This window comes from Mustelus asterias, chromosome 23 (genome assembly GCF_964213995.1).
Source record: "Mustelus asterias chromosome 23, sMusAst1.hap1.1, whole genome shotgun sequence".
Classification (NCBI taxonomy): Eukaryota; Metazoa; Chordata; class Chondrichthyes; order Carcharhiniformes; family Triakidae; genus Mustelus; species Mustelus asterias.
In genome coordinates this window covers 34033441-34056514 of record NC_135823.1, presented here as the reverse complement: position 1 = coordinate 34056514, position 23074 = coordinate 34033441, and the positions used below count along the sequence as shown (strand labels likewise).

Sequence of the window (23074 nt, the reverse complement as noted above, 5' to 3'; positions counted from 1 at the left end):
ATTTTGCACGTATCCAGTTATCACATTCTTTATAAAAGATTCTAACATTTTCCCTACTGCTGACTTAGCAGGTCAGTAGCTTTCAATTTTTTCTCTCCCTCCCCTTTCTGTGGGTTACATTTGTGACTTTCCAGTGTGCAAGAACCTTTCCAGAATCTGTAGAATTTGAAAGATAACTACCAATGCATCCACTATCTTTATGGCCACCTCCTTCAATACACTGCGATGTAGTTCATCTGACCCATGGGATTTATCAATCCAATTAATTTTTGAAGAACTACCTCTATTATTCGACTTTATTCTGGACCCTCATTTTTGCAAGACCCTGTATTGCCGAGTTCTCTGGGAAATTTTCTGTATCTTTGTCTCTGAAGACAGACCCAAAGTAACTGCTTAGCTTCTTTGTGATTTCTCTACTCCATAATGAATTATCTTGCTTCCATCTGTTAAAGATCCACATTTGTCTGACTATCATAGTTGTTTACAGCCCATCAAGTCCATGCTGCTCTCTGTATCGCGAGCCAGTCAGTCCCATTCCTGTTCTGAACCCATATATCTGCATGTTCATTTCTTTAAAATGCCCACTCAATTTATTTTTCAAATCGTTAATTGTCTCTACTTGTGGCACTTTATCAAATATCTCCTGGAAATTTAAGTACAGTAGATTTACTGTTGATCCTTCAGCCACAGCATATGTTACTTTTCCAAAGATCTCCAATAACTTGGTTGAACGTGATTTCCTTTTCACAAACCATGTTGACTTTGCCTGATTGCCTGGGTTTTTTTAAAATGCCGTGTCATAGCATATTTAATCATACCTTTTAACATTTCTGATAGGGCAGATGTTAAGCTAACTGGCCTGTGTTTTCCTGCTTCTCTCTCTCTCTCTCTCTTTTTGAATAAAGGCGTTAAACTTGCTGTTTTCCAATTTAGCAGGACATTCCCCAATTTGAGGGAATTTTGGAAAACTAAAACCGATGCATCAACTCTCTCTTCAGCCACTTCTTTTAAGGCCCCAGGATGAAATTCATCAGAACCTGAGGATTTGTCAGTTTGCAGGTCCAACGGTTTGATAATCTGAAACTCCCTGTCAGACAACTCGTGCTGGTCTTCCACTTCCACTTTATTGGAGCAAATAACTTAAATGTCTCATGGGAATCTAAGAAATCCACTCACTTGTTTTTCACCCTATCTTCTGTGTGTTTCTAATCTTGCTGCTTGTTATCTATTGAAGTGCTCGAATGTTGGAAAAAACTCGACAACAGCTTCAGGATGATGTTTTGAACTTGAGGGCCCAGCTTCTCTTGGAACAGAAGAAACGGGAACAACAGGAAGCAAATGCCCGACGCATGGAGAAACGCAATATTCTCCTTATTAAGGTGTGTATATTGCTAATTGTATGTCATTGCTTCTAGACACAAATTTAAATATTCAGTTTGCCTTTTTGTCTCGTGGGGTTTTACCTTTCGTGATCTATTTGGGTGCACATTAAGTGCATCCTCTTGCTCTACTCCCAATTAAAATACAGCCACATAACGTCTAATTCCTGCATTCTGCTGCTTGTATCACTTCATATTTTTCTGCCTTAAATTGCAGCTCTCACTTGTTAGCCCATCCTTTTCGTTCTAGTCTTCCACAGACCTTGGTCACAGTTTGCTGTACAATTCATTTTGGGGCCATCAGCTAATTTTAATCTTCCCTCCTTCATTAAGTTCAGATCCTTTTGGTATTTAGAAAATAACAGCAGCCCCAATATAAACATTATGCAGTGCCACTCACTGCATCGTTCTCATCTGTTAAATCTCCTTACGTCCATTACCTTTAATTCATGACGTCTAGTTTTGCCATGTTGTGTTAATTCTATATGGCTTTGCTTGTTCTAAGTCTTTTATACGGAATCGTATTAAATGTGTTTTTGGAATTCTGTGTAAAGCATGCCTACTGCACTTGATTTATAGACAGCATATGAGACTGATCAAGCATGACCTTTTCAGAAATCTATGCTAATGGATCCCGTTCTCTAAATACTTAGCAATTTCACCCCATGTTATAGACTGCAGTAGTTTATCAACAACTGAAGTAAAACCAACGGATCTCCTGGTTTAAGCCTGTCTCTCTTTTTTTTGAAGAAGGGTATCACATTTGGGAAATTTTAGACCAAACTTCCCCCATTTCATTTGATTTAATGTAAAAGTAAAATAAATTTGCCCATCCTGTGTTTGTCCAGATGAGTGGAAGATGAAAAGCTACAGCAACATATCTATTTTTACAGCAATATAAAAGCAAAATATTGCATTTTCTGGATATCCAAGATAAAAACAGAAATGCTAGAAATACTCAGCAAGTCAGACAACATTTGTGGAGTGAGAAGCAGAATTAATGTTTCAAGTCAATGATCTTTCAAAACTGGAAAAAATTAGAGATACAAGTTTTTAAGCAAGTACAGAGGCAGGTATGGAAGGTGAGATAGACTAAATGATAAAAGGGATAATGTGCAAGGCAGAAACAGATAATTTTAAAAAATCATTCATAGGATATAGGCTAGGCTGGTATTTATTGTTGATCTCCAATTGCCCTTGAGAAGGTGGTGGTAATTGATCTAAAGAAACAAAAGATGCGTCTAGAGGAGCTTTGAAGGACTTGCGGTGCAGTGAGTAGCAGCCCTGTCTGAGCCAGACGTTTGTGTTCAAGTCCCTCTCCGGGACTTGATGGCCAAGGAAGGTTTGTTCATAACTCTCTTTCTTATCAAAGTTTACAGGGAAAAGGTGGGCGAATGGGGTCGAGGAACACATCCACCATGATCGAATAGCGGAGCAGACTCGATAGGCCAGTGGTTCCCAAAGTTTTTTCACTGGGCCGCACTTTCGGAATAAAAATTTGCTTGTGCCACACCAAATTTTTTATTGATAAGAAATACATTCAAAAACAAAAAAAAACAACTAGCAGTGCTTGATTCATAACATAGAACACGACTACTTTATAATATGATCATGGGACATCCAGAAAGTATAAAACAATACTTGTTTAAACCATATTTAAATGTTTCTTTGATTGTCCTTGAATCTTCCCGCCACACTTGCCATCCTCTCTCGCCACACCAGTGTGGCGCGCCGCACCCTTTGGGAACCACTGCGATAGGCTGAATGGCAAAGTTTTGCTCTTGTATCTTTATGGCCTTATCAGAAATCACAAGAATCTGTACAGTACAGAAGGAGGCCATTTGGCCCATTGAGCCTGCATAATCCTACCCCATAACTCCAAGTGTTTACCCTGATGACCCCCCTGACACTAAGGGAAAATTTAGCATGGCCAATCCACCTAACCAACACATCTTTAGACATTAGGGCGGCACGGTAGCACAGTGGTTAGCCCTGCTGCTTCACAGCTCCAGGGTCCCAGGTTCGATTCCCGGCTCGGGTCACTGTCTGTGTGGAGTTTGCACATTCTCCTCGTGTCTGCGTGGGTTTCCTCCGGGTGCTCCGGTTTCCTCCCACAGTCCAAAGATGTGCGGGTTAGGTTGATTGGCCAAGTTAAAAATTGCCCCTTAGAGTCCTGAGATGCGTAGGTTAGAGGGATTAGTGGGTAAATATGTGGGGCTAAGGCCTGGGTGGGATTGTGGTCGGTGTAGACTCGATGGGCTGAATGGCCTCCTTCTGCACTGTAGGGTTTCTATGATGATTTCTATGATAAATGGCAAATACAGAATCATTACCAACAGCTGCTGTCTGACAAAATAGGGGTAGATGTTATGATCTGAATTTGTTGATTTCTAAAGTTGAATATAGAAGGCTTTAAAACACCTGATCAAAACATGAGGTGCTGATCATTGAGCTTTATTCGAATCGTGCAAGCGGCTGAAGAAACTGGTCTGAACAAGGACTGGGAAAGAGGGTCCACAAGATGCCAAACAGTGGGGCCCATGCCTTGTGGTGGTTGGGGGTCAGAGGGTGGTTGCAGAAACCCGTAAATTTTGCCTTCACTGACAGCACCATCACTTCTAACAAGTGGCCACCCCACATACCAATGTGCTCACAACAAGCGCATGATGGACACTCTGATCCAGAAGAAGGTTCTGAAGTATAAGTGGTTATTGGAGCAAGAGCCAAGTCTGTCGCGTGGTTTATTTTGACAGCCAGAATGCATTCTGGGTGGTGTAGTCCATCTTTGGCTGGATACTCTTCGTCTCATGCAGGCGATGGCCACTAAAGGACTACAGAATTGACCTCATCATCAAGATGGTGGAGCAGGCCAGGAGTAGCAGCAACAGCAAGACCTGGATCTTCTGGAGCTTTAGGCATGGTAGAGGGGAAGCTTGCCTTGTCACTTTCACAGCTGTCATGAACTGTTCCCTCAGTTTTACAATCTCCAAACCTTCCGAGGGAGTGAGTAAGAATGAGAGCAAATGGATGTAAGAACCCTGAGACTGGAGTGAGCTGGACACACAAACAGAGGCTGTCCAGTGCAAGGATGCACCCTCTCCCCTCTCCCTGTCCTCAAAAACCTATCCATTGACCTGGTTGGGAGACATGATGTGAAAATGCCGGCATTGGACTCGGGTAAGCACAGTAAGAAGTCTCACAATACCAGGTTAAAGTTCAACAGGTTTATTTGGAGCAGAAGCTTTCAGAGTGTTCCTCCTTCAGGTGAGTTAACAGGAACACTCTGAAAGCTTTTGCTACCAAATAAACCTGTTGGACTTTAACCTGGTGTTGTGAGACTTCTTGCTCTGGTTGGGAGAACCATAGAATCCCTACAGTGCAGAAGGAGACCATTCGGCCCATTGAGTCAGCACTGACTCTTCAAAAGCGCATCTTACGGAGGTCCACCTACCCCGCCCCATCCGCGTAAACCTGTGCATTTCTCATGGCCTGTCCACCTAACCTACACATCTTTGGATGCCTTTTAGCATGGCCAATCCACCTAACCTGCACACCTTTGGACTTTGGGAGGGAACCAGAGCACCCGGAGGAAACCCATACAGACACTGGGAGAACGTGCAAACTCCACGAAGCTGGAATTGAACCCGGGTCCCTGATGATGTGAGGCAGCAGTGCTAACCACTGTGCCACCCCGAAAGCTGAAAAACAACCCACTTCCCAGATTTGCTTTTGTGTGCATTCTACCGAGGCTAGGTTGGAGTGCATGCCACTAGAAGCGAACACTGTTAGTTAAACCCAACTCCTTATGTCGTCTGGACTCCTCTCCTTCCCCTGGTGATAAGGACTTGAGCCTCATCTGTCCCGCTAGCTCTGCTTCTTCCGCGTAAAGACAAAAATGTTTTATTAATTATATGTGTGGCATTTTTTAATGGTCATTTTTATTAATTACTCAGTTATAATGACAAATTTATTGCTGTGACATTTTTCGCTCAGCAAGTTTTGTTTTCTTCAAATCTTTGCGCCAAACCAGATCTCTGACAGCTGCTGCTGTGTTTCTTGCTGAAGGGGAATGAAAGGCTCAAGAAGTCTGATTGCTTTTTTGGAAGACTGTTAGACGGGAGTTATGTTTGCTCCAATGGTAACAGGAAGTATTGGAAATGCTCAGCACGCCTGGCAGCATGTGCGGAGAGAAACCGAGGCCAGTGGTGATTTTTTGTCAGAACTAGTCCAGATTGTGGACCTGCAGCCTTGACTCTGTTTCTCCGTCTACAATTGCTGTCAGGCATGCTTGAGTATTTCCAGCGTTTTCTGTTCATGTTTTAGATTTCTAGCATTTGTAGTACTTTGCTCTCGTATTATATGTTCTCCGTGGGATATCTAAGTGTGGCTAGATTCAATTTAAAATGATAAAATGCTCATCACTTGATGCTGAGTATAATTTTTCTGTTAAAGCCCACTTGTGTATATAGAAGTAGCATATTACTGAAGCTAAAATTGATTGGTGCCAATTTACTTGAAGGTTTAAACCAGTGGTCATGTGGCAATTGAATATGCTACTATTAGTATAAAATGTTCTCATTTGTACATGGAGTTGTGTTTTGTAGTTCTTGTGAAGTTCTTTTTATGTTGCTGTCTGGATGTTGTATGGAGCAAGGTTCAAAGAAGTGGTACTGGTTGTGTAATATGGACGACCAAGTTGTGTGTAATTGTCTGACAAAGCAGTGGTTGTAAAGTAAATCACACTCAAACCTGAGCTTTCAATGGGTTTGACAAAGAGAGGCATCAAGTACAAAAGTTAAGTATTGCTAAACCTATATAAAACAATTAGACTCCACTGTGACTCGTTCCCCATTTTGGGACCCAAAGGATGTGAGGGCGGCTGATAGGTGGAGTGAGGATAAGGGCCCAGAACTGGGAGCAGCACCCCACGGTCCATGATTTATCTCTCTGGCCCTGGATCAGAATGGGATTATTGGTGGGGAAAGGGGGAGAAATTGAACTAACTGGATAACTGCTTTACAGAGGTGTTCCGCAAAGTGAGCATTGGATTGTTCTACACATTCTGGGGGAGACTGCATCATGAGCATTGAATGTAATGCACTGAATTGCAAAAGGCACAAGTAAATTGCAGTTTCATTTGGCAAGAGTGTTTTGAGCCCAGGGTGGTGGGAAGGTAGGAGATAAAAGGGCATCTTCTCCAGTTACATGGAAAAAGGGAGGGACTATTTGGAATGATTGAGTGGAGCATCATTAGCATTTGCTGCAGGTTTTTCCAGACAAATCGACTCTTGTAACAAAACACTGCCTCTTAAAGCAACCCTGCAAAATAGCACAGTATCATCACAATACCCTATCTGCCATCTTGTTGCCCACTCTCACAACCTGTCTATATCACTTTGCAGCCTCTCTGTCCTCCCCACTTACATTTCTGACAATATGTTATATTGTCAGAAAACTTGGATTAAAATTATGCTGTTTCTTTGTCTAAATTATCAGCATAATTTGTAAATAGCTGATGCATCGGCACTAATCCTTGCGGTATTTCACTGATCAGAACCTGCCAATTTAAAATGCAGTAAGAAGTTTAACAACACCAGGTTAAAGTCCAACAGGTTTATTTGGTAGCAAAAGCCACAAGCTTTCGGAGCTCCAAGCCCCTTCTTCAGGTGAGTGGGAATTCTGTTCACAAACAGGGCATATAAAGACACACACTCAATTTACATGAATAATGGTTGGAATGCGAATACTTACAGCTAATCAAGTCTTTAAGAAACAACGTGAGTGGAGAGAGCATCAAGACAGGCTAAAAAGATGTGTATTGTCTCCAGACAAGACAGCCAGTGAAACTCTGCAGGTCCAGGCAAGCTGTGGGGGTTACAAATAGTGTGACATGAACCCAATATCCCGGTTGAGGCCGTCCTCGTGTGTGCGGAACTTGACTATCAGTTTCTGCTCAGCGACTCTGCACCGTCGTGTGTCGCGAAGACCGCCTTGGAGAACGCTTACCTGAATATCAGAGGCCGAATGCCCGTGACCACTGAAGTGCTCCCCAACAGGAAGAGAACAGTCTTGCCTGATGATTGTCGAGCGGTGTTCATTCATCCGTTGTCGCAGCGTCTGCATAGTTTCCCCCAATGTACCATGCCTCGGGACATCCTTCCCTGCAGCGTATCAGGTAGACAACGTTGGCCGAGTTGCAAGAGTACGTACCGTGTACCTGGTGGATGGTGTTCTCACGTGAGATGATGGCATCTGTGTCGATGATCCGGCACGTCTTGCAGAGGTTGCTGTGGCAGGGTTGTGTGGTGTCATGGTCACTGTTCTCCTGAAGGCTGGGTAGTTTGCTGCGGACAATGGTCTGTTTGAGGATGTGCGGTTGTTTGAAGGCAAGAAGTGGGGGTGTGGGGATGGCCTTGGCGAGATGTTCGTCTTCATCAATGACATGTTGAAGGCTCCGGAGGAGATGCCGTAGCTTCTCCGCTCCGGGGAAGTACTGGATGACGAAGGGTACTCTGTCCACTGTGTCCCGTGTTTGTCTTCTGAGGAGGTCAGTGCGGTTTTTCGCTGTGGCGCGTTGGAACTGTTGATCAATGAGTCGAGCGCCATATCCTGTTCTTATGAGGGCATCTTTCAGCGTCTGGAGGTGTCTGTTGCGATCCTCCTCATCCGAGCAGATCCTGTGTATACGGAGGGCTTGTCCGTAGGTGATGGCTTCTTTAACGTGTTTAGGGTGGAAGCTGGAGAAGTGGAGCATCGTGAGGTTATCCGTGGGCTTGCGGTACAGTGAGGTGCTGAGGTGACCGTCCTTAATGGAGATGCGTGTGTCCAAGAATGCAACCGATTCCGGAGAGTAGTCTATGGTGAGTCTGATGGTGGAATGGAACTTGTTGATGTCATCATAGAGTTGTTTCAGTGATTGTTCACCATGAGTCCAAAGGAAGAAAACGTCATCGATGTATCTAGTGTATAGCATCGGTTGAAGGTCCCGTGCGGTGAAGAAGTCTTGTTCGAACCTGTGCATGAAGATGTTGGCATATTGAGGTGCGAATTTGGTCCCCATGGCTGTTCAAATTTAAAATGCCCAAATTTAAAATGCCCCATTTATGCCTACTTGTTATTCCTGTCTGTTAACCAATTCTGTATCCATGCTAATATATTACCCCCAACTCCATTAGCCTGTAGCTTGCGAATTAACCTTTGGCACCTTTTGAATGCCTTTTTAATGTTGCCCAGTTTATGAGCAGTTTTGGGCCCCATACCTAAGGAAGGATGTGCTGGCCTTGGAGGGGGTCCAGAGGAGGTTCACAAGCATGATCCCAGGAATGAAAGGCTTGTCATATGGGGAGCAGTTGAGGAGTCTGGGACTCTACTCGATGGAGTTTAGAAGGATGAGGGGGATCCAATTGAAACTTACAGAATACTGAGAGGCCAAGATAGAGTGGCTGTGGAGAGGATGTTTCCATTAGTGGAAAAGACTAGAACTTGAGGACACAACCTCAGAGTGAAGGGACGCTCCTTTAAAACTGAGATGAGGAGGAATTTCTTCAGCCAGAGGGTAATGGATCTGTGGAACTCATTGCCACAGAGGGCTGTGGAGGCCAGGTCATTGAATGTCTTTAAGACCGAGATAGATAGGTTCTTTATCAATAAGGGGATCAAGGGTTACAGGGAGAAGGCAGGATAATGAGGATGAGTGTCATATGAGCCATGATTGAATGGCAGAGCAGCCGTGATGGGCCTAATGGCCTAATTCTGTTCCTATGTCTTATGACCCTCCGACCTGTGGCCTGTACCACTCCCTGACCCATCTTATTTATTGAGTTCAAATAAAATTTGAATTCAATAAAGATTTGGAATTAAAAGTCTAATGATTGTGAAACCATTGTCAATTGTCAAAAAAAACCAACCCGTCTGGTTCACTAATGTCCTTTAGGTAAGGAAATCTGTCATCCTTACCTGGTCTGGCATACATGTGACTCCGGATCCACAGCAATGTGCTTGGCTCTTAAATACCCTCGGATGGGCAATAAATGTTGGCCCAGTTAGCGATGCCCTCATCCCATGTGGGTAGGAAAATGTCTCCAGGAGTTTGATCCAGTGACGGTGAGGGAACAGCAAATGTTTGGTTTGGAGGGCCACTTGCAGGTGTTCCCATGTTGCCCATGTCCTTGTTGGTGTTAGAGGTTATGGACTTGGAAGGTGCTATTGAAGGATCCTTGGTGAGTTGCTGCACTGTATCTTGTAGATGGATGGGTTTGGAATGTGCTTTTGAAGGAGCCTTGATAAGTTGCTGTAGTTGATCTTGTTGATGATGCATGCTACTTCCACTGTGTGTTGGTGGAGGAGGGAATAAATTTTGAAGGTGGTGGAAAGCATTGCTGAAAGATTTTCATTGGCTGTTAAGTTCTCATCCTCAGCTTCCATTCCAGCTGGAATGTTTAAAGTTTTAACAAGAAGAGCTATAATAGTTTGCTTTCTTGTACCAAATGACAGTTCTTATCAAATTAATTATTTCTTGCCACTTAGTATTTTTACAAGATGGTAGTGTTATAGTACAGGATTTCCCAAACTTTTCCAGGCATGAAACTCTTTTGGCCTCCAAAGAGTACGAGAGGATTCCTGAGAAACATTATTGTGTTGAAGAGTCAAACTATAAAAAAAAGATTGTTTTTGCACCGTAGATACAAACACACAGAAGCCTGACAGATGGAATTATTTTCTATTTGTTATATGAATACAGTTACTTTAATTAAAAAGCTCTATTAAAAAATGTACTTGGGTCTTGCCATTTTGTCACTTTTAATGGGAGGACGGTTGCTGCTCCTATGGTTCAAATAGGAAGAGTGCTGTTGGAATGTGCGCATGCACACACGTCGCTCCAACGCCCCCTGTCCCTCATTTTGCATATGGATAGCTTTATATAGTTTTTCCTGGGTGAGAAGTTTTGATTCCATTAAAGGCTTTGGTGAAAGAATAACTAGAAATCCACTATTTAAAAAAGTATTTTTGCAACAAAGATAAATGTTTTGCGTGTATTTGCTAGCTTAGATGAAAATTTCCTGAATAGCCACATAATCAAGATATTTGCACTATGGCTTATGTAAATGAGATACAATTATTGGCAAGTATGCCAGCCAGTTTGTTAAAGCGTTTAAAGTCTTTTTTTGTTGCTCATCACCAGCTCAAATTCACTAAATTTAATACCTGAAAATTCATTCTACCTATGGGTGAGGGACTTAAATGTCCATCACGAAGAGTGGCTTGGTAGCACCACTACTGACTGTTGTGGGAAATTTACCACCAGAGTCAGACTTGGAGGTTTCAACAATACAGTTTTATTTCAGATACGAAGCTTCGGGAGAAAGCACTGATACTCCACAGTACTTGGCAGCTACCTTCTCAATTACACAATGGCAGTTGATCATTTTTATACCTTTTAGACAATAGGCAGTACGGATATTAGCCGTTTAACACATCATTAGAAGTTAAGTAGGCAGATTACGGACATCGGTAGTTAACACATCGTTACGGGCAGACATGAGCAGTTAACATATCATTGTTCATAGAATGGATACATTTCCTCTATCAATGACTGGTTTCAATCTATACATTCAGTGGCTGATGTTGTTGCATTTATGTATTTATGTTCCCATCTGTGGCTGACATTATCAGACTTATTGTTCTGGGTCTGCCCTTATCTTAAAGTGCCTCAAGCTCTGACTAGCTTCCTGCAGCATTTCGGTTCCTGCATGTTTTAACTTTAAGTAACTGTCTGTGCTAAAAGCCAGTGCCTGTTTAATGTCCCTTCCCAGGCAACCATTTTGTGTGCCAGGCAACCATTTTGTGTGCCAGGCAACCATTTCTTTAATTCCCCCACTGCATGACTAAGCTGACCAAGTCCTGAAAGACTTAAACTATCAGACTGGGTCTGTGTTAGGTGGTGAGAGAACCAACAAGAAGTGAGAACCAACAGGAAGCAAAAACCTACTTGACCTCTTGTTCATCAGTCTACTTGCTGCAGGCGCAACTAACCATCACAGTATTGATGGGAGTCACTGCCGCCCAGTCCTAGTGGAGACTAAGTCCCATCTTCAAACAGATATCCTGCACTGTGTTGTATGATATTACCACTGTGCTAAAGGGGATGGATTCTGAATAGATCTAGCGGTGCTGGATAGCCATGAGATGCTATGGGCTGTCAGCAGCAGCAGCAGAATTGTACTAATTCACAATCTGTAACCTCATGGCTCAGCACTCTTACATCAAACCAGGGGATCAAACCTGGTTCAGTGAGGACAAAGAGCATGGTACAAGCAGCACCAAGAATGCCTAAAAAGGAGTTCTAACCTGGTGAAACTCCAGCACAGGACAACATGCATGTTGAGTGCCAGAAGCAACTTGCCATTGGCAAAGTTAAGTAATCCCACAACCAATAAATCAGATCAAAACTCTGCAGTCCTGCCACATGTAGTTGTGAATGATAGTGGACAGTTAAACAACTAATTGACCCTTGACCTCAAGTGCTATTTCCAGTCAACCCAACATGTCTGACAAGGAACACGAGCGGTGACTACCATCGACACCACAAACTGCCGGCTCCAAGTGGAGAGGATCTCCAAGAAGATCGCGCATATCGACACAGACATCAAGTTGGACTTTAACCTGGTGTTGTTAAACTTCTTACAAGGAACACGAGCACAGCCACAACAGGGATATGACGGCTGCTAATGTGAATGGTGACCACCCAGTACCTTTGTGATGGCAGAATACACAGAGGCTGTGCAGTGTGAATCGCCAATGGCCCCTGGATTCTTCTTTATTTGAAAACACATTATCAAGGGCAGTTAGGAATGGGCAACAAATGCTGGTCTTGCTAATGATGTTCAAATCCTATTAATGTATTAAAAAAGCATCCTGTCTTCAGAGAAGCCACGAAGATTTTACCATGGTGTTAATAGTTTTTTTCTAACTTGTTTTTCAAACATTTTTGTTGAACTGCCAGTACTGGTAACATTGAAACACTGGCCTTACCCTGAATGCTAAATTTGATGGTGTTAATATCTGGGTTAATATGTGTACAGACTGACATTCACATAACCATCGGCTTCATCGGCATGTGTTATTTCAGCTTCTTAATCACATTGGGCTCAGGAATCTCCAACGTAATTCTATTTCAATCAATAATTTGTTTTGCTTAAAATAAAAGTTTATAGTTCTTTTTCAACTTGTACACAAACACAATTAGGCCATTCTAAATGAGGGAAAGCCCAGAGAAATTGTATGACTGGTTTAGGAAGTATTTCATGTTGCTGAAAACATGTGTTTCAAACCAGCTGTGCAGAAGTATTAGACACTTCCGTATCTATATAGCGGCCAAGTGAGAAATATGTTTTATTTTTCCTTGTTTTTGAAACTTGCTGTTTGTTGGCTTCTTCTATTAATTCATTATATTTCCCAGTCTCCTGCTGGTCTGTTTGTACATACTCTAAATGGACTAGTTGTCAGATTTCACAAAGCCATTACTTATTTTTGTTTTGAATTGACAAATGGCTGACCTGTAGTAGATTGTATTTGGTATTTTTCAGCTCATTTGAAAACTGCAAGCTAATTTGAAAACTACTTCTCTTGCTCATGCTGCCTCATGGTTTAATAACAAAAGGATGTTCCTTGATTATATTTTCAAAGCAGCATATTTGAATTTTTGTACTTTCATAAAATTATTCTTTTAATCTGACAATTCATACTAATTTTTTGACACTTGTGCAGGCCAAGACTTTCTCCCATCGCTTTTGTGGTTCGTTCGTATGTGATGGTTGAACAGATCACTAAGAATGTTTGATTTATTCGTTGTGTGGTTTTGCTCATTGATATAATGCAGCTCACCTTTTCCATCTAAACCTCCAACCCCCACACTCTGTTTCTCCTTGCAATTTACTGTAGCTACAATTTTGTGTTTTGCTGTTTGCCACAATTGCAACAAATTTGCTTCTGTGTTTTGTCTTCCATAGATGAGGTGTGCTAAAGGCCTTGTATACAGCACGGTCACGAATTAGAAGCATTATTTCACATGGTTACTTGAGGATGGTGCTGTATCAAAGGGACAATATGCCATGGTTTTGCAGTTGATTTTCAGCTTATGCAGTTTTGCATGGAGGTTGAACTATATTTTGTATATTAAAAATGCTGAGTGTGTTACAGCACTTCAACACAAGACCTTGAATCCTCCTAGGTCAGAATTTGTCAATGAGAAAACCTATTTTAAATGTGTCAGCATTTAATTTGATCAGTTTCACCTATAGGTAGTACTGTGATTGATTTACAATTTTGATTGGCAGAGTAGACCTTGGATTTTTCCTGAAACTTCACATTTTCAAATATTTAAAAATAGCCAATCTAATCTTTCACTTTTTTTGTAAGAAGGGATGCTTTGTGAACACTGACTTGATGTTATTTCATTCCTGAACACATTTCAGGGCAATGTTGAAGGACAAAGTATAAAAATTCCAATGTTCACATTGTTAAGAATAAAAACATTTCAGGTCTATGCTGCTATGGAGACATTTTTGTTAATTGAAGCCTACTTGTAACTAATTGACCCTGTTTTTTTTCCTATTTCTTCACCTTGTATATCCTGCCAGTCAAAGCCCTACTCTCAAATCCAAAAAGTTGTCCAAGGACTTAACAGTCTCTGGCATGATAACTTGATATTAGACAGGTTTGAGATTTAACCTGTGACCATCCGTTTGAGAGGAAGTTGTTTTTCATGTATTCTACTCCATCATTCATTGATATGAATATTTATAACACATGTTTTTAAAGTATTAATTGAGCAGCATCTGTTTATGTTTTGCCTTCCTAATAATGCCACATGGATGCAAGAGAGTGATCACAAAAAATAAAATTGGATTGATAGAAGTATAATAATACAGATTAATGATGTCCCAAGGACATTTGGAAAGAATTGGCATTCACAATTTATTTTTTTGTCTGGAATTATGCTGTGTTGGTATTTTATTGTGATTATATTTAATATATATAAATATGATCATTAATTTGTAAACCACAAAAGTCATGAAACTAAAATTAAAGGTGGCATGTAATTTAATTTTGAATCTTGCATAAAGCCTTCAGAGTATTTAATAAACTTTTATTCTTTCATGGGATGTGGATGTTACTGGCAAGGCAAGCATTTATTATTCATCCCTAATTACTCTCGAGAAGGTGGTGGGTGAATCACCTTTTTGAACCATTGCAGTCACTGAATTGTTCCAGTGCAGGGAGTTCCAGAATTTTGACCCAGCAACAATGAAGGAATGGAAATATAGTTCCAAGTGAGGATGGTGTGTAACTTGGAGGGGAACTTGCAGGTGGTGGTTGTGTTCCCATGTATCTGATGCCCTTGTTTTCCTAGGTGGTAGAGGTCATGGGTTTGGAATGTGCTGTCCAAAGAGCTTTGGTGAGATGCTGCAAGCGCATCTTGTAAATGGTGCACACTGCTGTCACTGTGCGTTGGTGGTGGAGGAATATCAATGTTTAAGATGGTGGATGGGAAGCTGATCAAGCAGGCTGTTTGTTCTGGATGATGTTGAGCTTTTTCAGTATCATTTGGAGCTGCAGTGAGCCAGACAAGTGTAAAGTATTCCTGAATTGTGCCTTGTAGATGGTGGATTGGCTTTGGGGATTCAGGAGGTGAGTTGTTCACCGTAGAATTCCCAGTCTCTGACTTGCTGTCGTAGCTACGGTATTTACATGGATGGTTCAGTTCAGTTTCTGGTCAATGGTAACCCCTGGGATGTTGATAGTGGGGTATTCAGTGATGCTAATGTCATGGGGGTGAGGGGGGAATTCAATTTTCTGTTGCCTCTCCAGTGAATTTTGTTGGGTCTGTTAGACTTGAATACTGTTTGCCCCCTTGACATAAACAAGTTGCTATTCTCGTGTTAACTTGAACACTGATGATCTCTGACTAAGAGGGGTATCATGAAAGTGATTGATTCCTTCCTTAATTAATGTGCAGGCTTTCCAACAGGATCTGCTGGAAAGCATCAAATGTCGGTGCCTTGGCAATCTTTCTTTCCCAACTGCAGGCTGTCAATTAGTCTGGCCCATCTGAGATCGACCAACTCAGTATAAACTTGAGATTGAACCTAAGAACTTATTGATCTATGTACTGAGGTGTTGTACCATAGTCCACTCAACCAAGGATTTTTATCCCGTTACTCCACTGTGATGACTAAATAAGTGAAAATTTAGGAAGTCAGGTACATTTTATATATCTTCTAATTTGTAAAACGTTGTTTGAGGCAATCTAATGCAGTAAAAACAAAACTTATTCCACTTGAAACATCGTTTGAATTACTTCCTGAAATATTCATCCACCCTTTCTTGAAGTCTCCTTTGGGCAGCAGTTACATGTCTTCTGGAACTTCATCCACAACTGAATATCTGACACGTGTGTGCTTAGATTGTGTTGGCAGATGTCTGACTGGTTGCAGATAGTGGGGTGAGTCTGTGAGCATTTGTGATTATGATCCTGTCTTTGTCCCACAACAGCCATCTCCCTATCTGAACTTTCTGTTAAAGATTGTATGCTCTTCCTCTTTGTTTGTAATTTCTGTAGGTAATGCTTCTAACAGGATTGTCCAATGCAATTTATATTGTGTAGCCTGAGCGTGAGCAGTGTAGATAATTTACCAACTCCATCAGTACCATTCAATTAACAATGTACTATATTTTCTTGTAAATATTTTTTCTTTATGGAGTGGGGATGGAGGGATACAAAAGAATGGTCTAGTTTGGACCAGGGAGCGGCGCGGGCTTGGAGGGCCGAAGGGCCTGTTCCTGTGCTGTATTGTTCTTTGTTCTTTGTTTTGTTTGTTCTTTAGCTTTTTGCAATTTTTGCACAAAAGCTTGAAATGTAAATATCTTAAAAAGCTAAAGAAAAATTTCAAGAGTTTAACTAAAAATTCATGGTGGTTTTAAAAAGCAGGCTGTGTGTGAAGAGAAAATTACTTCTGATTCCACAGTTGTTGGATTTGCTTTGTTTTTATAACCTTTGGAAAATGGGAGAGGGACACGAAGCCACAGTGAGAAAGGGGAGGACATAAGAGGCCGAAAGAGTCTTCATGCATTCTTCAATTTAATAAAAAGTGTTGTATTTAAAGCCAACTAATTGCTTCTTTGTGTTTGTTAACATTTAGAATAATAACTATGACCTGTGAACGGACAGGCGGACAGAACAAAGGACACGTATTTTCCTCGTGCTAATCTGAGTTGATTATTTTCTTCAAGTTGTATTTTGCAAGTTTTTTTGAGGGGCATGGGTTGGACAGTAAGGAAGATGGTAAAATAATTGATTGGGAGGAGGCCTTGGGCCTCTTGCCATCAGTCCTGAGTGGGAGGAAAGGAGGAGTTGGTTGCAAGTTGAGATTGAGGTGTTTGACATGGGAGCAAATGGATGAGGAGGATAAAGGGATTTGTGTGCAATTAAAAGTGGAGGTAGGGGTAGTGATGGAAATGAGTTTCTGGCAGGAAGAAGTCAGGATAGTGGGAAAGTGAAAAGGTAGGAATTTAGACTGGAGCAAGGAGGTGGGGGAGAATCGGGACTAAATGTGGACAATTTGTCCCTGAACCCCCTAACGCATTGGCGGTTGTAGGTGGCTCCTTTCTTTGCCACACGTTATACCAACCATGATATCCTGGAAAGGAAAAAACGCAAGCAAAATACTAAGAGAAGCAACAACATGGAGATGCAGAGAGAGAAAAAGTATTCTCCATTTAATTGTATGCCATGTCATTCCTTTACTTTCTAGTGTGGAGGTGTCAAGGGATAGTAAACAAGAGCGATATCTCAGAGTACTTCTCCCTCCAGCCCTAGGGCAATAATGCCTGTAACAGTGTCCTTACTGCTCCAGCTCTTACTTTTATATTGATATTTTCCTCTAAAGAAAGGACCACGGGCATTCTGAACTAAACCATCATTGTCAGTGAGATGATAGGATTAATTGTTTTAATCCGTGCTGAATTCAACATTTGTTATAATAAATGAACAGTTAAGAATTTACATTCTGCAGCTCATTCTTTAAAACACCCTTCAGTACATGTCCTTGGTTGATTGACATTCAAGGAATTGTCAATTCTTTGACAAGGGTCTGTATATTATGTATTGTCTCAACACGCAGACATTTGCTGAGTTGCCTTTTAATTTTTTTAATTTCTTTTTGAATGTAACGTTCTGCAAAAACAAAAAAAACCCAGTTCTAAAAATAATAACTTGTTCCATAAAATTCACGTACTATTTTTCAAGAAAATAACCCTGCACTCTGGAGCTTGGCTAATGAAACTTGCGTCATACGGATCCATAGCTTATTAGCTAGCCACTGAATGTGACAGTTTCTCCCTTGTCTCCCAGAGTGAGAGCAAAAAGAACTGTCAGATATTGCTTTTGCCTTGAGATTTCATGGGCCAATCTGTGTTGTGCAGTGAGGTACACCATGCTTCCAATAAAACTGAAAAATTGCTTGTACGTTTGTATATTTTGTTTTACAATATAACTTTAATATCAGCATAAGGATAAAAAGGGAGATTTTAAAATGTCTACTTTTGAACTTAACCATTATGTGATTATCAAGACAAATGGAAGTTCTCTTTGAAGGTTTACTGTTGCTCCTACCCTCTAGTCGTAAACTAAAAACAAATAATATGTTTATTTGCTTTATTTTTGGATCCAGACAATAACTAGTAGTGTTTTATTTCTGATTTTTATGGTTAAAAGTTCCGCCCATTAAGTTCATATTTTCCTTGGAAGACCAATATATGAGTAGTCTACTGGGGGCATCAGCCATTCAATCATGAAATAGCTTGCTAATGTGATGGGGGGGAAAAACAACTTTATTTCTGCCCGTGTGAACTAGGATGGGCCATAAAGCTTTTAACATTTGTATCTGGCTTGTGCAGAAAGCAGCATTGCCTAATAGAAGTTTGCTGTTGAAGCTTGCTGATTTTAGCAGGTGGGCCTAACTTTGATTTGCATTTCTCTGCATTTGGCAAGATAATAACACGTCTTTTAAGAACTGTGGCACAGGAAAACCTGCTGGACCATAAGCTCCAAGTAGCCATGCACACCATGTTGAGTGCTTGTCAAAGTATGTTAGTGAACTTTCATTTTCAGACTGAATCTGCCTCCTGGAGCACAGGCGTGGCAGCAGGTGGTGCAATGGTCCCTGAGTTGCTCTATTATTGTCCCCAGTAAGTGTTAAGTTTTTCAGCTGTGGCTCAGTGGTAACTTTTTTGCCTTTGGATCAAGAAGTTGTGGATTCAAGCCCTGCTACAGAAGAAATCTGAACACGCAATCAAGGCTGCCACTCCAGGACAGTATTGAGGGAGTCTTGCACAGTCAGAAAAGTCATCTTTTCAATGAGATTTTAAACCAAAGCTTCACCTTCCTCTTCAGGGGAACACAAACATTCCATAACACTCATGGAGGCAGAACAGGAGAGTTCTCCCAGTATCTTGGCTGCCATTGATCCATTAGCTAACAACTAAAACAAAGTATTCGGTCACTTATCCCTACATTGTTTGTGGGACTTTGTGTGTGACTGTATAGGTTGTTCCTGTGTTTCCTACATTACAACACTTACACTTAAAGTTCTTTATTGGCTGCGATTCTACCAAAAATGTTTTAAGTGCCGAATTCATGGGAAAACTGGTGTAAATCATACTTTTTTTTTCAGTGTGACCTCAGACAAGAATCTGCCACACTCTGTGCAATGCAGAGGTCACAATCGGGAATATCATTAAACGCTCAGGGGACGGGGCCTATTCCGCTGGAGGCTGCCCTCCCCCCCACCCCCCCCCACACAAACACTTCATAAATGCAAGTTTATTTTAAAAATTATTTTTATTGAAGACTTTTCCAGTTTTGCAAACAACAGAACAAGCCCTCAAGTGATTGGTATAGTCTCGTATTATTTCTCCACATCTACATACAGCAAAAGAGCACCAATGTGGTTTGTTTGGATTATTCATTATTCAAAGCAACTTTTCCTTTTTTGTTCAAAGATGCAAACAACGAAAGGATGATTCAGAGATTGGGGCTAAACAGGGTAACAAGATAAAACCATGAATACGTTGCTTAACGGTGCATGCCATTGCACATAGGATACAGAGACAGAGCCACGTAACTTACGTTCCAGGATTTTCAAAGTAGCAACTCCATTGCACATTCAGCCAAGGAGAATATAGTGATACTGGTATAGAAAAGGCTGATCAGCCAAGGATTCTCACACCATGCACACAACAAAGCACACTTCTGTTCCCATGCATCACTAGTAGCTGGCACTGGAGGAAACCTGGAAGCAGGTTTTTTCCGGTGGGCAAGGTGCAAGAATAAGAAAAAAAAATCTGATAATTAATCGGTGCATGATGAATCAGTAAATGCTGCTCTGAATATCTGGTCATTGTGCACTGCCATTTAGGTTGGACATCTGATATTCACTTTGCTTAATTCCTTTGAGCAGTAGCTTGGCAATGCAAGGCAGAATATCGCTGTCATTTTGCCTGGGACACAGTAGCACTGATTAATTCTGCCACTTTGATCTGTGCCTTCTTTTTTTAAAGCAACTTTTCCTTTTTTTCCCCCCTAAACTTGAACTATTGGTTGTCGGGATGTTCATTTCCAATGAACAAGCACTTGACGTTGAGATGCATACTTTTGATTTTGTATCATATTGTAAATTTATTAAGTCCAAGGAAAGCGAACTTGAAAGGATTTGGCAGACAACTGGTTTAACCATCCATAATCAGGTACGATTGGATTGCATACAGCAGTATCGGTTACTGTTCTTGTCTGCTAAAGCTGCTCACGATTCCTGAATTGCTGGTATAACCTCAGCTTCTTTTCTCTAGCGCAAAACCCTACCTCCACTCACCTCCAAATACAAGTGTGCAGAGCTTCCCAGATTTCTTTGTCACTAAGATCAAGACTGTCTGACCAGCTGCCTCTGTTGCGCTCTTCCCAGCCATTAGCCCACCTGGCCAAACTTCTCCCCTGTCGGAGCACTGAACTTGCATCTTCCTCCAGTTTCACTGCTTTCTCTTTTCATGTCTTTCCCAAGCTGATCTTAGTCATGAGATCCCGAAACCTCCCTCCTTGGTTCCCATTTTGACTGATGTTGCTAATGGTCCTTTCCCTTAAATTGTTGTTCTCATCTCCTTTTAAATCCACTGTCATCACCCCATCTCAAAAACCTACCTTTGACTCTACCATCCTTGTAAACTACCATCCCATCTCCAACATCCTTTTCATTTCCAAAGCCCTTGAACATGTTGTCGTCTCCCAAATCTTTGCCAATATTTTCTAGAACTCCATATTTGAATCTCTCCCATCAGGTTTCAGCCCTGTCACAGTACTAAAACAGCAGTTATCAAAGTCATAAATAACATCTTCCGTGACTGTGACAAAGGTAAATTATAATTCCTCATCCTTGAGCTATATGAAGCATTCTACATTGTTGATCATGGCATTCTCTTGCTGTGCCTCACCACTGACCTCCAGCTGGGTGGGACTGCTTTCATCTGATTTTGTTCTTACCTAACCATATCCAGACTATCATTGCAATGGTTTTTCTTCCTGCTCTTAGGGCTTTAACTCTTGTTTTCTCCATGGGGGCTAACCTTGGACCCTTTTCTCATCTACATGTTGCTCCTTGGTGACATCTTCCAAAAGCACAGTGATAGTTTTCACATATATGCTGACGAAACTCTGCTCTACCTCATCACCACCTCCCTCATCTCCTTAACTGTTGGTAAATGCTCAAAGCTTGTTTGACACCCAAGCACTGGATGAATGGAAATGTCTTTCAATTATATATTGAGAGGACAGAAGCCATTGTTTTTGGTCTCACTCATAGAATCTTACAATGGTTACTGTACACAAGGAGGCCATTCAGGCCATCATGCTCATGCTAACTCTTCAAGAACAACCTGCCTACTCCCATTCCCTACCCGTTTCTCTCTAGCTCTGTAAATATTTTCTCTTCAGATAGTAATTCAGTTGTCTTTTGAAGGCCTTGATTGAATCTGCCTTCACCAACTACACACTGACTAGATCCTAACCACAGGCTGAATAATGGAAGTTTTTCCTCATGTCAAGGTGCTTTTTTATGACAATCACCTTAAATCAGTATCCATTTGTTCTTGATCTTTCATCCAAAGGGAGCAGCTTGTCCCTATATACCCTGTCCTGAAGCTTCATGATTTTGAGCAACTCTATCAAATCTCCTCTTAATCTCTTCTCCTCCAAGGAGAACAGTCCCAGCTTCTCCAACCTATCCAAGTAACTCAAGTTATCATAGAAATCATAGAAACCCTACAGTGCAGAAAGAGGCCATTCGGCCCATCGAGTCTGCACCGACCACAATCCCACCCAGGCCCTACCCCCATATCCCTACATATTTACCCGCTAATCCCTCTAACCTACGCATCTCAGGATACTAAGGGGCAATTTTAGCATGGCCAATCAACCTAACCCGCACATCTTTGGACTGTGGGAGGAAACCGGAGCACCCGGAGGAAACCCACGCAGACACGAGGAGAATGTGCAAACTCCACACAGACAGTGACCTGAGCCGGGAATCGAACCCAGGTCCCTGGAGCTGTGAAGCAGCAGTGCTAACCACTGTACTACCGTGCCGCCCAAGTTCTTCATCCCTGGAACCATTCTCAGAATATTTTCTTTGTCCTTCTCTCTCGATGTTTTTATATCCTTCCGAAGGTTCCTTCCTTCAAGAGGCGGCTGGATATAGCACTTGGGGCGAATGGGATCAAGGGTTATGGGGAAAAAGCAGGATTAGGCTATTGAGTTGGACGATCAGCCATGATCATAATGAAGGACCAAATGGCCTCCTCCTGCTTCTGTTTCTATGAAGGTGTGATGTCCTGGACTGAATACCACTCCAAATGAGGCCGAACCAGTGTTTTCTGTAACTTCCTTCCATTTGTACTCTATTCCTGTATTTTAAGCCCAGGGTCCCATGTGCTTTAATAACCTCTTCCACATCCTCCCTTGGTGCATATATCCCCAAGGATCCCACGCTCCTGCACTGCCTTTAGAATTGCACAATTCATTTTATATTGGCTTACCTCCTTACCAAAATGAAGTCCCTCACACTTCTCTGCATTAAATTCCATATGTCACTTGTTCAGCAACTCATTATCACATCGCAGTTCACAATAGTTTCAAGTTTGGTATCATCTGCAAATTTTGAACTTGTGCCTTGTCCACCCAAGTCCAGGTAATTGATATATGATGATAAAAACAAGAATCCTAACATCCAACCCTGGAAACCCCACTGTAAATCATCTTCCAGTAAGGAAGATAACCTTACATTTTACATTTCCTGTCATTCAGCCAATTTCTTATCCATGCTGTCTATGTCCCTTTTTACTCCATGGGCCTCTAACTTTCGGTGGTACTTTATCAAATTCCTTTTGGAAGTCCATGTGCAAGCAAACTTGTTAAACATGAAACAAAATAGAAAACACAAAATACTCAGCACCTATGGTGAGAGAAACAATTAACATTTTGAGTCAGTGATAGTTCATCAGAACTGGAAAAGGATGGAGAAGTTTTGAGCAAGAATAGGTAGATTGTGAGAGGGCCTGTGATAAGGGTGGAAGATGAGAGATTGAATGAC

The 23074-nt window shown here is 41.5% G+C and overlaps 1 protein-coding gene across 5 annotated transcripts in view; it reads left to right on the top strand.

The window, feature by feature from the left end:
* The window catches only part of mrm2 (mitochondrial rRNA methyltransferase 2), a 952456-nt gene that overhangs the window by 211073 nt on the left and 718309 nt on the right, over positions 1-23074 (top strand). For all 5 annotated transcript variants that reach the window (XM_078240222.1, XM_078240223.1, XM_078240224.1 and 2 more), the window contains one exon: positions 1235-1379. In XM_078240222.1, coding sequence (XP_078096348.1) covers positions 1235-1379 — 145 coding nt within the window. The remainder of the gene's footprint in view (positions 1-1234; positions 1380-23074) is intronic.